The sequence below is a fragment of the Pinus tabuliformis genome, chromosome 2_2 (genome assembly GCF_031772625.1).
Source record: "Pinus tabuliformis cultivar Carrire ecotype Pingquan chromosome 2_2, CPIR1, whole genome shotgun sequence".
NCBI lineage: Eukaryota > Viridiplantae > Streptophyta > Pinopsida > Pinales > Pinaceae > Pinus > Pinus tabuliformis.
In genome coordinates this window covers 1,223,100,578-1,223,118,463 of record NC_142300.1, presented here as the reverse complement: position 1 = coordinate 1,223,118,463, position 17,886 = coordinate 1,223,100,578, and the positions used below count along the sequence as shown (strand labels likewise).

The window sequence follows — 17,886 nt, the reverse complement described above, 5'->3', positions numbered from 1 at the left end:
CACATAGAGGTGGAAGAAGCAGTCCTTCAAGCTCAAGTGGAAGGGGCAGCAATCAAAATCCAAGTCAAGGCCCAAGCCAAAATCAAGCACAAGGTCATAGGTATGATAAATCTCAAGTTCAATGTCATTATTGTAAGAAGTATGGTCATTATGCAAGCGAATGTAGAAAGAAGCAATATGACATTAGAGCCAAGTGTAAATTGCACAAAAGAAAATCAGAACCTTGATAGCATGTTTTTAGCTTGTAATGTAGCACAAGAAAAACAAAGTGATTTATGGTATCTAGATTCAGGGTGTAGCAACTACATGTCAGGAAACATAGAAATATTTAAATGAAAGTGTGAAATTTGAAGTATCTGTCGTGGGAAAAGGAAGAGTTAATATCTTAACAAAGAAGGGGGAGAAGAAGTAAATCTTAGATGTTTACTTTGTCCCCAGTCTGAAGCATAACCTCACAAGCATTGGACATCTCATGCAAAAGGGCTACAATGTCTTCTTCAAAAATGATGTGTGCACAATTTTGGATAGGCCTCCAAGCAAACAGCTGATTGAAAAGGTGTAGATGACAAACAATAGAATTTTTCCCCTAAGGATAAGAGCATATTTGAAAGAAGGTGCAAAAGCACAACTATCAATGAACTCACAAGAGGATGGAAGAAAAGAGGCAGTTGTCACACAAGTGAACTATCAAGCAAAAGTCAAAGATAAAACCTAGTTATGGCATTTGAGATATGGAGATCTCAACTTTGGAGGTTTGAATTTGCTGCATAGGAAAGCCATGGTGAAAGGATTACCACTCATAGAAAAACTGGACAACCTATGTGAAGGATGTATCTTGGGCAAGCAACATAGAGAGACATTTCCAACAAGAAATTCAGTAAGGGCAAAGGCACCTTTAGAGATTGTCCACTCAAATTTATGTGGACCAATGCAAACACCATCAATTGGTGGTAGCCACTATGTATTGACTTTCATAGATGACTACACAAGGAAGACATGAGTCTATCTCCTAAAACAGAAAAGTGAAGTGTTTGAGCACTTTCGCCAATACAAAGCTCTTGTTGAGAAGCAAAGTGGACACTACATCAAAGTCCTCAAGATTGGCAAAGGTGGTGAATACATCTCAAATAATTTCCTTCGATTTTTTTGGGAGCATGGAATTCACAAGAAATTTACAACAAGGCATACACTAGAGCAAAATGGTGTAGCGGAAAAGAAGAATAGGACCATTATGGAGATGGCAAGGAGTATGTTGAAGGAAAAGAATTTGTGAAATGATTATTGGGCCGAAGCTGTCACTCGTGCAACACAAATCTTATATAGATGTCCAACCAAAAGCATCCAGAACATAGTTCCTGAAGAGGCATGGAGTGGATGAAAGCATAGCGTCAGTCACATGAGAGTTTTTGGATGTGTGGCTTATGCACATGTCCAGATGAGTTGAGGAATAAGTTGGACAGCAAGGGGGAGAATTGTATATTTTTTGGATACAGTGATGAATCTAAGGCATACAAACTCTAAAATCTATTAACCAAGAAGGTCATAATCAATAGAGATGTGTAGCTCATAGAAGAAGAAGCATGGGATAGAAGTTTAGTGAAGACAGTCAATGTCAAAACATGTATACCACATGAAGAAAAAGAGGAATTGACGATAGCAAGTAATTCCTCAACAGTGACTCCCTCTACTCCTATTCAAGCTTAACAAAGCAGGCAACAAGGAACACCATCAACAAATATTAGGATAGTGTCGCGTAGTCAAGAAAGTGCTTCTTCAAGCACACCGCAAAGCACAACACCATGTGACATGTCAAGCCCATATTCAGCAAGCATAAGAAGACCAAAATTTAGAAATTTAAATGAAATTTTTTAGCAAGATGAGGTTGATAGCAACACTGGTATGAATTCATTTTCCTTTGTTTTGTCATGTATATGACCCAATCCACTTTGAAGATGTAGTCAAAGAAGAAAAATGGGTTGCAACAATGGAGGAATAAATAGAAGCAATAGAAAAGAATGACACATGGGAGTAAGTGGACTTGCTGTAAGGAAAACAAGTCCTTTGAGTGAAGTTGGTCTATAAGACCAAAAGAAAAATTGACAACAAGATTGAAAGGAATAAAGCAAGGATACGTGTCAAAGGATACAAGTAGCAACATGGAAGAGATTATGAGGAGACATTCGCTCCAGTCGCGAGGATGGAGACGGTGCATATAGTTGTGGCGATTGTCGCGCAACATAAATGGAAAGTGTATCAAATGGATGTAAAGTCAACGTTCTTGAATGGAATGCTGAAATAGGAAGTGTATGTTGCACAACCGCCTGGTTATGAGGTAAAAGGCCAAGAAGATAAAGTGTATTAGTTGAGGAAAGCTCTTTATGGGCTAAAGCAAGCGCCGTGTGCATGGTACAGTAGGATAGATGCCTACTTGTCGGACAATGGTTTTGACAAATGTGACAGTGAATCCACTCTCTACATTAAAGAGAGAGATGGTAAGATTCTCATTGTTGTCTTATATGTATATGATTTAATTTTTACAGGCAGTGATGATTTTATTATCGTTGATTTCCAACAAGTCATGAAGAATGAATTTGAAATGACTAACTTGGGATTGCTAAGATATTTTTTGGGCATAGAAGTGAAGCAAACAAAAAATAGAATTTTTATTTCTCAAGCAAAGTATGTAGCAGACAGTTTGGTTAGGTTTATAATGCAGAACAACAAGCCGGCACCAACTCCAACTGTCATGGGGTTGAACTTGAGCAAATAAGATTGCAGCAACAATGTCAATCCGACATTATACAAAAGCATGATAGGTAGCTTGATGTATTTGACAGCCATCCAGATATAATGTATGCAGTGAGTTGTGTGTCAAGGTTCATGGAGACACCCAAGGAGACACATTAGCAAGCAGCGAAAAGGATTCTAAGGTATGTCAATGGGACAAAGCAATATGATGTTTTGTACACCGCAACAGATGATTTTAGGCTGGTTGGTCACACCGACAGTGATTGGGTAGGAAGTGTCGATGACAGAAAGAGCACGTCAGGTTATGTTTTTCATTTGGGCTTTGGAGCCATTTCATGGGCCTCCAAGAAGCAGCCAATAGTGTCACTATCAACAGTGGAAGTTGAATATGTCGTCGCAACAGTAGCAGCATGTCACGTAGTTTAGATGAGAAGGATGTTGAGGGATCTTCGCTGCGACTAAGAGGTAGCGACAACTATTTTTTGCGACAACACATCAGCAATTGCATTATCAAAGAATTTCATTTTTCACAAGAGGAACAGTTAGTTGATATTTTCACAAAGCCATTGGCACGTGAAAATTTTGTTTATCTCAGAGATTGTTTGGGAATTGTCAATGGTGGCAATTGTTATTAAGGGGGAGTGTTGGAAATATTAATGCCAACCACCGCCTTAAACAAATTGAAAACCAGCATGCTTGCCCAGTCAACCACTGCACAGTTGTGATTTTGTTTGCAAGCAGAAGGACAAAGTCAAAGTAGAAGTTTAGAGTGGACCATTCCACAACACATCACAAAAGTTAAGGCATTTAATGAAGTTTATTAAATAGATATGGGAAAACATTCATCCTGCGATTGTTTCCCACACTCAACCCCTCCAAGTTCAGAAAACCATTTACTATGTAAAATTGCCCATGTTGCGTATTAAATATTTTGTCTGTCATGTAATTAATGTGAAATTCGTATGTTAGGATAAATATGCAAGTAAAAGTCATTTGTAATGTTGGGAATGTTGGGCAAGTTAGGGAGCCAGAGTTTGTGAGGTAGTGAGGAGAAAATCGTGGAGGAAATTTTGGTGGGTGCATGAAAACCAGTTGTACAGAAGTTTACTCCGCAACCAAGTAATGCATAAATCACAGTTATTTTTTGTGCTTTTCACTTGAAGCTGAAGCCTCCATTTATCACGTGAATCTAATTTCTTATGTTTTGACATATAATATAAAGTGTGGTCAATTGCGTTATGGTTTTAATCTTACACAAGTAAATTTCCGCAACCTCTTTTATTTTACTCTGTTTTGCCGTGAGTGAACTCTATGTTTTAATTAAGTCCCTGTGTGGTTGTGATATCCTTGCCTCAACCTCTTTTATTTTTTCTTTGTTTTGTCGTGAGTGAACTCTGTGTTTTAGTTAAGTCCCTGTGTATTTTACTCTATTTTTCCATGAGTGAACTCTGTGTTTTAATTAAGTCCCTGTGTAGTTGTGATATCCTTGCCGCAACCTAAAATTTACCTTTCCGCAACTGATTTCTGAGTTCCTTTGCCCTCGTAAAATTATTTTTGTAACATCAAATACCATTACAATTATTTTTGAAAAAGCAAAGGTCGTGATATTTTTCTCACCCACTTTGTGTAAAGTTTAGAGACCAAATATCTATCAACAACTCACCTGATAATATCACACAGGTATTGCAGCATAATGTTTTCAACCTAAAATCTTACACTACATTACAAAAATAAAATTCCTAAAAAGTGTTGACATGCGCTTCTATTTGTTCATGCATCATGAAAAGGGCTAGGAGAAATTGCCGAAAATAAAGTCCTTGCCGCTAAATATTTCCAACACTAATTTTGCCACATAAATATTTTAGAGTTTTTCCTTAAGGATGAGTGTCCAAAGGACATAATAGCCCTCCCTGAAATCAAACACAAGAAGTGGAAAGAGTGGGCTCTGTCAGCAAATTTTTAAGCAGGGGAAAACGTTACAACGTCATACCTAATGTCGATCCTAGCTAGGATGGCGCTGTGCATGAGGTACTAATATTGAGATTTATAGAAAATCGATGTGATCTTATCTATATTTCCTATAATATTCTCTTTCAAGTACATGATCCTCATGTTCTATGTATTACTGTTGTTAAAAATATGCTACTGTGCGATTCAAAACCCAACATAAACCATACGGTAATAGTGTCTACTCTCATGATTATATACCATCCAACCATTGCTAGCGATGCTTTTTTAAGTATGGGCCAAATTTGGATCGCTAACAAAAATGAAGACAAATGAAAGACTATAGAGGTTGGATGGATGGTAAGTGGAAGAAGGGTTTTGAAATCCATCACCTCAATAATTATTACTCACATTCATAATAAAGACCACCCAGAAAATTTTCATGGATTTTTGTCAATCTAACTATATAACAATGTATAAGATTATGGAAAAAAAATATTGCATTGAGACTTAATCCATTTCTATCCAAATATATCGCCCTTGAGTAATTTTGATTTTTTGAAATAAAGGTTGATTAATGAGGTGATAACATTATTAATAATAACCACCGATCGGGGTCACGGAGTGGGTAATCAATGTAATAATGGATGTCAGGGGCCAGGAGGTGAGAGGACTGCCTACCACTGCCCACACGCTTGTACCACAGGGCGTGTTGACATCCCGCATACCTGTAGTGATGTTAGAAGGGAGAAGTGGCATTGGGTACACAAGTAAGAGAAGAGGTGGTAAGGATGGCTGTGTAAGGAGGATGGGATGGCAGGTAGGTAAGGCAAAGTATGAAAGGGAGTGTAGGAAAGGGAGGACGGATAGATTGTAGGACAGCGAGAGAATGAGAGCGGAGGACCAGCCATACTCGCATTCAGCAAGCAAGAAGAGAAACCATAGGTACGCTAACTGTTTTATTTCTATAATTAGTAAAGGAAAGCCCAGCAAGCCGAGTGGGGGAAGATAATTGTGCTCTTTCGGGAAGGAAACACCACAGGGAGAGATTATGATGAGCAGAAAGAGCAGAAATAGTGAGGAAGAGTGGCCCTTTAGCTCTGCGTCGCTAGTGGTTGGGCTTGAGGGCATAGAAGCTAATAAGAAGTGGCGCATTTTGTTCAAGGAAAAGGATAGAGAGGCCAGAGAGGATTTTATCCAGGTGGAATGGAGGATTAAGGGTCCGACGAAGTTCTTCAGGCCGAATTTCTAGGTAGATAGGGTGAGATATGGCAGCAAAGAAGAGCAAGCCTAGGAGGGGTAGCTAGGCAGGAAGCTAAGCAAGGATTGGGTAGAATGCAGAGGTGGTAGAATTGCGAGGGTAGGGAGTGGCGATGGCATGCAAGGTAGGGGGAGGGAGGAGATCCTCAACGTGAATCTCCCTCTGCATGCTTTTATCGGGGTCAAACAGGGAATGGATTAGCATGAGGGAACTCAATGCGGGAGGAAGGGATAGTGGAGAGTGATCGAGACCATGATAGGTCTGACTGAGGGGCAGGATGGGTTGAACAGGGAGAAGGTGAAGCCCACCACTGTTTCACCTGAATTCCTAGGAGCAACAGAGTGCAGGCAGAGGGGAGTTAGGGACGGAGAACAAAAACTCCACGAGGCAATCGACATTTGGACTAGTAATGGTTTTATTATCCTGACATTGAACTGTGATCATTGTGGAAAGGTAGTAGACAACTGTGACATGCCACGTCCAGCCAGAGGAAGAGGCTGCAGAGGACGAGGAAAATCTGGTCCTCGTCAAAAGGACCCGGGAACCTCAGAACAGAGGAAAGGGAGACTACCTGTGGACGAGACTATTAGGGAGGTAACGAAAGCATCTAAAGAAGGAACAAATGCAGGGATCCACAAAATTATATAAGAAATGGAGAACCGAATTATGGAAGAGGACTCCGAGGATGAAATGGAGGAATGGAAAGAATACATTCCAAATCCAAGGAATACTTGAGGGAGACTATCCCAATTCAAACAAACCTTGCATTTGTATTGGCTCATGAAAATATTGGTAGGAAAATCAATGGAACAGGTGTCCATGGGAATGACTCTGATCATTAGAGACATGCCAGACTACAAAAAGGACCTGAAAACTATCCAGTTTCAGCTCTGCAATTAGGACATTAGACTGGATCATGTCCAGCGACACATTCCATGCATTATCGAAATGCACCAGCACCTGGAGATTTAGCTGAAGATCTAGCGACAGTTGAGTCAAAACTGGAAGACCTCAAAGAATAGCTGAGCACAATGATAGTCCTGTTGAAATATTAATTTCAACCGCACATTTATTGCAGCATTGTTTTGGCAAAACCACCCAGACTTCCCCGCACCACCTATTGGCAAAAGCGGTATCCGTAAGAAGGGCTCCGAACACCCCGACCAATTGACACGCGTCCAGTGTACAACTCCGAAACCACTAATTCCCCAGACATTAAACTTCGATTAAGTTGTGTGGATTTAGCTTGCGAAATGCGTCCGATCAAGTCAATGGACCAGGATCTTCTTCAACTTGCATGAACCTTTTTGGTTTTATCGAACGGTTTTAACTTTAATGCACTGTCATAGTCGTTGGTAAATGTTTTAATTTTTGTTTGCACGGAAGTATGGGGAATTTAAAATAGGTATGGGAAAGTCAACGAACATTGAAAAATCCTTATGTTTTGGTATATGTTTTCATTTGTGTATTTTTTTTTCGTGTATTGTAACAGAGGATGAAAAGAGGGCTTGCGGAAGCAAAGAAAACAACAAGAAATCCAACGCACAGCAGTGCGAATAAAATTGTGGAGCATATGCATTGAAATGCATTGAAATGAAATGTATGGTGTGGCGCAGTAGAGCAAATGTAATTTTTTTTTAATTGAATATGTAATGTGAATGATCAGCCACTTGAATGTAATGAAAATTTCACACAGGGGTGAATGTGAAGGATTTCTTTTACAACAGTAAATCAATGTAAGAATTTTTATTCTACAGCAGTAAATGTAAAAGCCCTTTTTTACAGCAGTAAAATGTGAATGAAGATTTTACACAACAGTGTAAAAATCATTTGTAAAAGAGAGACAGAGTATTTTGTTTTTCGTGAATCCCTCTGAGTGAGAGGAAGAAAATTGTATGAGACAGTTTATAAATTAATACAAGTTTATTTTGGCTGAGAAACTCTTCTTTGCTCAGAAATTTTTTTAAGCTTCCCTGTTCAAAAGATCCTGTGGCAGAAACAAAGTATTTCCTCTATTCAATATTTGTTTGAAATTACCAGAAATTTCCAACATGGTATTGGAGCAGATCGAGGCTCTTTGAAGGTGTAAAGAAGCTGAAGGAAGGTTCCTTTTGTTGCATCAATAAATCCTCTCCAGCAAAGTGAAGTCTCAGGCAAAAGGATCCAGGTATTTCTCAGACCAGTTTTTGTGTTACTGTTGAAGAAACAGTCAGTTTTTTTTTAAATATACAGTCAAGGATTTAGAGGCATAGCTGAGAATGCAAGGAATGGTTAGCACAAGCATTAGCATGGGCATGTTTAATCAGCTCCCACTGTTTAATGGTAAAAACTATGACTACTGGGAAATAACCATGAGAGCCCTGTTTGTCTCACAAGATCTATGGGAACTTGTTGAATATGGGTTTGAAGAACCAGCAGATGAAAATCAATTTAACAGCTTAACTCAGGGAGAGAAGGATCTGTTGAAGAGAAATAGGAATAAGGATTCAAAATCCCTTGTGTTTTTGTATCAAGCAATGGACCAGAGTGTGTTTCCAAGGATAGCAGTAGCTAAGACATCCAAAGAAGCATGGCAAACCCTCAAGACAGCCTATCAAGGCATGGAGAAAGTGAAGACAACAAAACTACAATTGCTGAGGAAAGATTTTGAGAATCTGTGCATGAAGGAGTTAGACAATATTGACTCATTCTTCACACATGTAATTGGTTTGGTCACACGGATAAGGACTCATGGAGAGACTCTTGAAGAAAGGAGGATTGTGGAGAAAATATTGAGAGTCCTACCCTCAAGGTTCCATGTGATTGTCACCACCATAGAAGAGACAAAGGATCTCTCAAACTTTTCAGTTGATGAGCTACATGCATCACTGATAACACATGAGCAGAGGTTGAGTAGAAATGAAAACTCATCTCTAGAGCAAGCCTTCAAGACCCAGATGTCTTTTGGAAGAGGAAGAGGTCAAGGCAGAGGAAACAAGAGAGGAAGAGGCAGAAGCCAAAACAGAGGTGGAAGGAATAGCCCAGCAAATGCTCAAGGAAGAGGCAGCAATCCAAATCAGAACCAAGGCCAAGGCAGCAACCAACAAAGAGGAAAACATCATGCTCAAGGACAAGGGTATGAAAAATCCAATGTCCAATGTTATTATTGTAAAAAATATGGGCATTATGCAAATGAATGTAGGAAGAAGCAACATGATATGAGTAATAAACCAAATTCAAATGTCACTAGAAAAAACATCAGTCAAGATAATGTGTTGTTAGCTTGTAACATGGCTGAAACAAACAGTGAAGACATATGGTTTTTAGACTCAGGTTGCAGCAACCATATGACAAGAAACTTAGCCCTGTTTTCTGCCCTAGATAAAAATGTGAAATCAGAAGTCACACTAGGAACTGATAGCAAAATTTCTGTTATGGGAAAAGGAGAGGTAAAAATATTTACAAAGAAAGGTGAGAAGAAAACCATAGCAGATGTCTACTATGTTCCTGGAATGAGATGTAACCTCTTGAGTATTGGACAGCTTGTTCAAAAGGGGTACAATGTTTTCTTTGAGAATGATGTATGCACCATCATGGATAGAGCACCTAGCAAAAGATGTATTGCTGAAGTGAAGATGACGAGGAACAGGATGTTCCCCCTCAGAATAAGGGCAGAGTTGAAAAACAAATAAGTAATTGCAGCAGTTACCCAAGAGGCTTTCCAAAGCGTACCAAAGGATGAAAATTGGTTGTGGCGCTTGAGATTTGGGCATCTCAACTTTGGAGGTCTTAAATTGTTGAGCAGGAAAGGAATGGTAAGAGGATTACCATTGATAGAGAAACTAGACAGCCTTTGTGAAGGTTGCATATTGGGTAAACAACACAGAGAAAGTTTTCCATCAGGGAAAAGCATAAGGGCAAAGGCACCCTTAGATATTATCCACTCATATTTATGTGGACCAATGCAAACCCCATCACTAGCAGGCAGCCAATATTTTCTAACATTCATTGATGATTTTACAAGAAAAACTTGGGTCTATTTCCTTAAGAACAAAAGTGAAGTGTTTGAAAAATTCTGGAATTTCAAAGCACTTGTAGAAAACCAAAGTGGGCTGCATATCAAAGTTTTGAGAACTGATAGAGGAGGTGAGTACATCTCCAAGGAATTCCTACGGTTTTGTAGAGAAAATGGAATACACAAACAGTTTACAGCTAGGTACACCCCGCAGCAAAATGGAGTTGCTGAAAGGAAGAACAGGACCATCATGGATATGGCAAGGAGCATGTTGAAGGCAAAGCATTTGCCAAATGATTATTGGGCTGAAGCTGTAGATTGTGCAGTATATATTTTGAATAGGTGTCCTACAAAAGCTGTGATGAACAAAGTGCCAAAAGAAGCATGGAGTGGGAGAAGGCAAGGAGTCACCCACATGAAATTCTTTGGATGTGTGGCTTATGTACACATTCCAGATCAGCTAAGGAAGAAGTTGGACAGCAAAGGGGAGAAATGTATTTTCATTGGATACAGTGAGGAATCCAAAGCTTACAGGTTGTATATCCCATCCACCAAGAAGTTTTTTGTCAGCAAAGATGTTCAGTTCATTGAGGAGGAAGCTTGGGATGGAAGCATAGAGAAAACAGTGAATGTTAAAAACTGTTTGTCTCATGATGAAAATGATGAGGAGGTGGCTGAAATACATCCCCAAACAACAGCGCCAACGCAAGGACAGCAAGGAACACCCTTGAGGATAAATGAAAGTGCTTCTCCAAGTACACCACAAGGAGGAAATTCAAGTGCATCTTCAAGCACTTGCACACCAAATGAAAGAGGTAAGAAGTTCAGAAATTTAAGTGACATTTATGATGAAGGAATGAATTCTTTGTTTGCCTTGTATTGTCATGTTGATGACCCTATTCATTTCGAAGATGCAATTAAGGATATGAAATGGATAGAAGCTATGGATGAGGAGATCAATGCCATAGAAATAAACAAGACATGGGATTTGATTGAGCTACCAAAAAGTAAAGAAGTTATTGGAGTCAAATGGGTCTACAAGACCAAGTGCAATGCTAAAGGTAAGATAGAAAGACACAAGGCAAGGCTGGTTGTCAAAGGGTACAAGCAGCAGTATGGGAGAGACTATGAGGAGACTTTCGCACTGGTTGCAAGAATGGAAACCGTGAGAGCAGTGCTATCCATAGCAGCACAAAACAAGTGGAAAGTTTACCAAATGGATGTGAAGTTAGCATTCCTGAATGGAGTGTTAATGGAAGAGGTTTATGTTGAGCAACCTCTAGGCTATGAGAAGAAAGCCCAAGAACACAAAGTATGCAGATTGAAGAAAGCTCTTTATGGGTTGAAGCAAGCGCCAAGAGCATGGTACAGTAGGATAGATTCCTATCTACTAGAGAATGGATTTGACAAATGTGAGGGAAAACCCACTATCTACGTCAAAGAAAAGGATGGTAAATTGCTAATTGTTGTGTTATATGTTGATGATGTGATTTTTACAGGTAATGATGACTACCTCATTGAACAGTTCAAAACAGTCATGAAAGAAGAATTTGAAATGACTGACATGGGTTTGCTGAGATACTTCTTAGGAATAGAAGTAGATCAAAATGAAAATGGAATTTTTATCTCACAGGCAAAATATGTAAATGAAGTGTTGGAAAGATTCCATATGCAAGAGTGCAAGGCAGCAATCACTCCCACAATAATGGGATCAAAACTCAGAAAAGAGGACAGCAGCAAGGACTTTGATCGTAGTTTGTACAAGAGTATAGTTGGTAGCCTAATGTATTTGACTGCAACTAGGCCTGACATAATGTTTGCTGTTAGTTTAATTTCCAGATTCATGGAGAGGCCAAAGGAAGCACATTGGTAGGCAGCAAAAAGGATTCTGAGGTATGTCAAAGGTACTAAAAGATTTGGGATTTTATATACTACTTCAGAATGTTCAGATTTGGTTGGATACACTGATAGTGATTGGGCTGGAAGTGTAGATGATCAGAAAAGCACTTCCGGTTATGTTTTTCACATGGGTTCAGGAGCCATTTCATGGGCTTCTAAGAAGCAGTCCATTGTAGCATTGTCTACAGCAGAGGCAGAATATGTGGCAGCTACAGCAGCAGCATGTCAAGCAGTTTGGATGAGAAGAATGTTAAGGAGCTTAGGCCAAGAGCAGGCAAAATCAACAGTGATTTTTTGTGACAATAGCTCAGCTATTGCATTATCCAAGAATTTGGTGTTTCATAAGAGAACGAAACACATCGACACAAGGTTTCACTACATCAGAGAATTGGTGAGCAATGGAGAAATTGTTCTACAACATTGCAGGACTCAGGAACAAGTTGCAGACATTTTGACAAAGCCATTGGACCAGAAAAGCTTTGAATTTTTGAGGAAATGTCTGGGTATGACTGATAACCTAGCAGTTGAAATTAAAGGGGAGTGTTGAAATATTAATTTCAACCGCACATTTATTGCAGCGTTGTTTTGGCAAAACCACCCAGACTTCCCCGCACCACCTATTGGCAAAAGCGGTATCTGTAAGAAGGGCTCCGAACACCCCGACCAATTGACACGCGTCCAGTGTACAACTCCGAAACCACCAATTCCCCGGACATTAAACTTCGATTAAGTTGTGTGGCTTTAGCTTGCGAAATGCATCCGATCAAGTCAATGGACCAGGATCTTCTTCAACTTGCATGAACCTTTTTGGTTTTACCGAACGGTTTTAACTTTAATGCACTGTCATAGTCGTTGGTAAATGTTTTAATTTTTGTTTGCACGGAAGTATGGGGAATTTAAAATAGGTATGGGCAAGTCAACGAACATTTAAAAATCCTTATGTTTTGGTATATGTTTTCATTTGTGTGTTTTTTTTCGTGTATTGTAACAGGGGATGAAAAGAGGGCTCGCAGCAGCAAATAAAACAACAAGAAATCCAACGCACAACAGTGCGAATAAAATTGTGGAGCATATGCATTGAAATGAATTGAAATGAAATGTATGGTGTGGCCCAGTAGAGAAAATGTAATTTTTTTTTTTATTGAATATGTAATGTGAATGATTAGCCGCTTGAATGTAATGAAAATTTTACACAGGGGTGAATATGAAGGATTTCTTTTACAGCAGTAAATCAATGTAAGAATTTTTATTCTACAGCAGTAAATGTAAAAGTCCTTTTTTACAGCAGTAAAATGTGAATGAAGATTTTACATAGCAGTGTAAAAATCATTTGTAAAAGAGAGACAGAGTATTTTGTTTTTCGTGAATCCCTCTGAGTGAGAGGAAGAAAATTGTACCAGACAGTTTATAAATTAATACAAGTTTATTTTGGCTGAGAAACTCTGCTTTGCTCAGAAATTTTTTTAAGCTTCCCTGTGCAAAAGATCTGTTTTTCTTAGAAATTTTTTTAAGCTTCCCTGTGCAAAAGATCCTGTGGCAGAAACAGAGTATTTCCTCTGTTCAATATTTGTTTGAAATTACCAGAAATTTCCAACAAGTTCAGGTTTTTTTGTTTTTTAGTGTCTAGCTTTCTTTTACATGCATTCTTATGGTATCTAAGACTACAGACTGGTTCACAAATAGTTATGTATATATTGCCCATTGGGCAGAAAGACTGATAACTTATAGCTTTTAGATGGCTTACAATATGCATCGGTGGCCAAAAGACTTGGTTTCCCACTGGGCAAGTTGAGGCCACCTACTAACTATATGTGGTTTCACTTTGTTTATATAAATAGAAAAAGAAGATCTACCTAATCTTAAAAAAAACATTATTAATAATAAATATCATTATAATAATATTTTAGGTTTATTAGTTTTAATAATAGATATTATTATTAAAAGTATCACTCCTAATATTCATTAGTAATATTATAAAGATATTTTTAAAAATACTAAACTAATATTTAATAAAATTATTATAATAATATTATAATTATTTTAATTAAAATTGTGTAATATAAATAGTAATATTGTTTTGAATAATAATACTATATTTTTTAAGTTAGAAGTTTTCTATCAAGTCAAAAACTTAATTATTGTCTATATCTTTTCAAAATTATACCATCCTCATTCTTACTAATCAATAGATGATTAACCAAAACATTTACAGTGGACAGAAAAGGCAATGATATCCCAAACAAAAGATGATTGAGCAATTAGAAAACCATCAAAATCATAACATAATTACTATTCATCTAGGAGTTCGAAGAAGTTACAAGACCAAGGTTCTTTGACGTGGAATCCAGAGGTATCGACAACTTGAATATGCACTACATGTGTCAAAATCATAACATAATTACTATTCATCTAGGAGTTGGAAGAAGTTACAAGACCAAGGTTCTTTGACGTGGAATCCAGAGGTATCGACAACTTGAATATGCACTACATGTGCTTCTCTATGTGAGCCAAGCCAGCATTCACATGTTCTATATTTGGTTGCATCTTCTATTGATTTCTTTGCAAGTCATTGAGAAATGAAATGATTTCATTTATATCATCATGTTTTTCCTTTAGAACATGCAGCAATAAGGTTTTAAACTTCTAGTGTAAGGTGACTGAGTGAACGTATTGTCTTCTACACCTGCTGGTATGTCCCGGATCAGGGAACCAATGTAAAACTTCATCAATGAATTTGGGATTTGAGAAAGATTGCCTTTCTCTATCGACATGTCATTCCAATTAATTAATATAATCTTAGGTGCAAGTAGTTTCCATCTGGTAGGAACGGGCTGCTTCCTGGTCCTCAATCTCAACTTAAGACCGGTTTGACTAGATGTGATCAGAATATCCTCGCTCTCTTACTCCTTAACAATGGTGACCCTGTTGTCTCAAGATAATGAGACAATTAAAAATAAAAACAATTTGAATACCAAAGGGGCACCTAGGGCATTGCCTTTGTGACTCAAACCATGCCAGCTTCATTGAGACTATCAGTGAGTGTTGATCCCCTTTAAAATTGAATCCCGCTTCTTTCCACTAAGCCTAAAAATGGAGACCACAACGGTAGGGGAAGAACAAAGTCGCGCCTAAGCAACAAAAGAAGTCCCCCACGACAAGAAGACAAAGACTAGGCAACTGAGTTCAATACGTAGGCACTCACTACTGCAATTAAAACTAATTCGCGTAGCCTTCTCTGTGTGTGCCACGACCGCAGCCAGGCAGAGCGATAATCCGAGAAGTAAGTATTAGGTCTAGAATAGGGATACACCTCTTCTACATGGAATGCAATAACAGTTTCAGTTTTTTGTGACAAGCATACGTCATAACTCTTAATGATCTTCTAATTTAAGTAAAAGTACGATAATTCATCCCCAAAAAAGCACGCCACACCGAACTAATCTCACTATATATATGGACTTCTTTATCACTAAATATCTGGAAGAGCCTTGGCTTTCGCTTTGGTTCAGGTTGCCTTTCCATGTATTTGTTATCGATCTGGTTGTTTTTCCCTTTAGGGAGTCTGCTTTTGTTTCTTGCTCTTCTAACGTCTGCCGTTGACGTGCGCCAAATGAGTATCGATGAATACATAAATTTCATTAATCCTCCTTTCCATGAATTTGTTATCGATCTCGTTGTTTTTCCCTTTAGGGAGTCTGCTTTTGTTTCTTGCTCTTCTAACGTCTGCCGTTGACGTGCGCCAAATGAGTATCGATGAATACATAAATTTCATTAATCCTCCTTTCCATGAATTTGTTATCGATCTCGTTGTTTTTCCCTTTAGGGAGTCTGCTTTTGTTTCTTGCTCTTCTCACGTCTGCCGTTGACGTGCGCCAAATGAGTATCGATGAATACATAAATTTCGTTAATCCTCCTGCAGCGTACAAATATCAGGTCATATCAAATCCCATTACAATTTTTTTCAAAAAGCAAAGGCCAGTCATTTTTTTCTCATTCTTTGCTTTCGTTTAATACGCAGAATAAGTTGGGAGAAAGCATCCTTTGCGTAAAGTTCAGAGACCAAATATCTGTCAAGCACGCACCTGATAATTTCACGCGGGTATTGCAGCATAATGTTTTCAACCTAAAATCTTACACTCTGAAGACATTACAAAAATAAAATTCCTAAAAAGTGTTGACATGCGCTTCTGTTTGTTTGTGCGTCATGAAAAGGGCTTGGAGAAACCGCCGAAACTAAAGTCCTCGCCGCTAAATATTTCCAACACTGACTCTGCCCACGTAAATATTTCAGAGTTTTTCCTTAAGGATGAGTGTCCAGAGGACACAGTAGCCCTCCCTGAAATCAGACGTGAAGAAGTGGAAAGAGCGGGCTCTGTGAGCCAATTTTTAAGCAGGGGAAGAAGTTACAACGTCATACCTAATGTCGATCCTAGCCAGGATGGCGCTGTGCATGAGGTACTAATATTGAGGTTTATCGAAAATCCATGTGATGCGATCTATGTTTTCTATAATATTCTCTTTCGAGTACATGATTCTCATGTTCTATGTATTACTGTTGTTAACAGTATGCTACTGTGCGATTCAAAACCCAACAGAACCCATGCGGTACAGTGTCTGCTCTCATGAATATATGGCGTCCAACCGTTGCTAGCGATGCTTTTTTAAGTATAGGCCAAATTTGGTTCGCTAACAAAAATGGAGACAGACGAGAGACTATAGAGGTTGGATGGATGGTAAGTGGATAAGAAATCGAAAACTCCTCATTCAAACAGCAAATACTAGGGTTGTGTTGAAGGGGAAGTTTGGTTTCCACAAATTTGTGCTTCAATCCGAGACCAGATTATGTAGACTTTAGGCGATTTCTTCTAATGAAGAAAAAAATAATACAGTGTGAAAGCGAATAACCATTAAATTATATACTATCGAGTAATAATCCATTCTTAGATGTCTATTGCAGGTGTATCCATCTAAATATCGTGATACGGAACCTACCGAACCAAGGCTCTTTGTTTATTGGACGGTAATTTCAGAGTTTTGAAGTTTGGTTGGTGTATTAAAAATTCCTTCACGATGCACATAGTTGATAAGTGCGTGCCTTGATGCAGTCCGACAGCTACGTAAACGGTTGCTATAACGAAGAATGTCCCGGATATGTGTCATTACACTATATCGCCCGTCCCGGTGCAATCGTGTTGCCGGCATCAGAATTTGGAGGGAATCAGGTTGATCTGAGAATATCTGTGCAGAAGGTAAAAAATGTCTATTTTTGTATATTGGTATGATGGCAAAGTTTTGAATAAGCTAAGAAAATATTATAATTGAAATGCACAGGAAGTGATAGAAAATGCAGGCGTTGCATGGTCTTTATATATTGCGAATAACCGTATAGGTTATTGGCCGGCCTCGTTGTTCGGTGCCCTTTCTCTTGGTTCTGCCGCTACCCAATTGGACGTTGGAGGCGAAGTTGCTTATGCGCCAAGATCTGCGGGTTCGGCCTACACTAGGACAGGCATGGGAAGCGGTCGCTTTCCTGTGAGTGGTATTGGTTATGCCGCATATTTCAAGAAGATAGCACTGTATGGCTCTGACGGGCAACTAATTCAATCCCCTGAACTGGAATCGTGGCGAACTAAACCTTATTGTTATCAAGTGTATTACGTGGAATTCGTAGGTCCAAACTGGGGTAAAACAGTATTCTATGGAGGCCCAGGAGGCGGTGATCTTAATCCTCGTTGTGTTGCATGATCTTTGTTTAATATATCTATATGTTGGCGTAGGTTTAGATATCCAGAAATAACAACAATCACATTGATCGTTGATGCCTGTATGTGTTGATCCAAACATTTTATATAATAAAATATTATATATAAATTTATTTATTTAGTTTAGAACTTGGGCGTTTTAAGCATTACAAAAGAGAGTGCGTTTTAAGCATTATTCCCAAGGAACATCCTTTCCTTTTTCACCAAATTATCTCGATTATTAGTTGATCAGGCAGGGCCTGATTTCAAAATGTTTCAAATTGGACTCCTTGACA

General features: G+C 38.6%; 1 protein-coding gene across 1 annotated transcript; it reads left to right on the top strand.

Moving 5' to 3' along the window:
- The first annotated feature begins 5,338 nt into the window (after positions 1-5,338).
- On the top strand, positions 5,339-17,594 carry LOC149197899 (protein neprosin-like). Its single transcript, XM_089408851.1, has 8 exons — positions 5,339-5,515; positions 6,410-6,550; positions 15,868-15,948; positions 16,062-16,304; positions 16,415-16,582; positions 16,807-16,869; positions 16,955-17,098; positions 17,181-17,594. The coding sequence occupies exons 1-8, from the start codon at positions 5,339-5,341 to the stop codon at positions 17,592-17,594; spliced, it is 1,431 nt and encodes a 476-aa protein (XP_089264977.1).
- Positions 17,595-17,886: the final 292 nt, after the last annotated feature.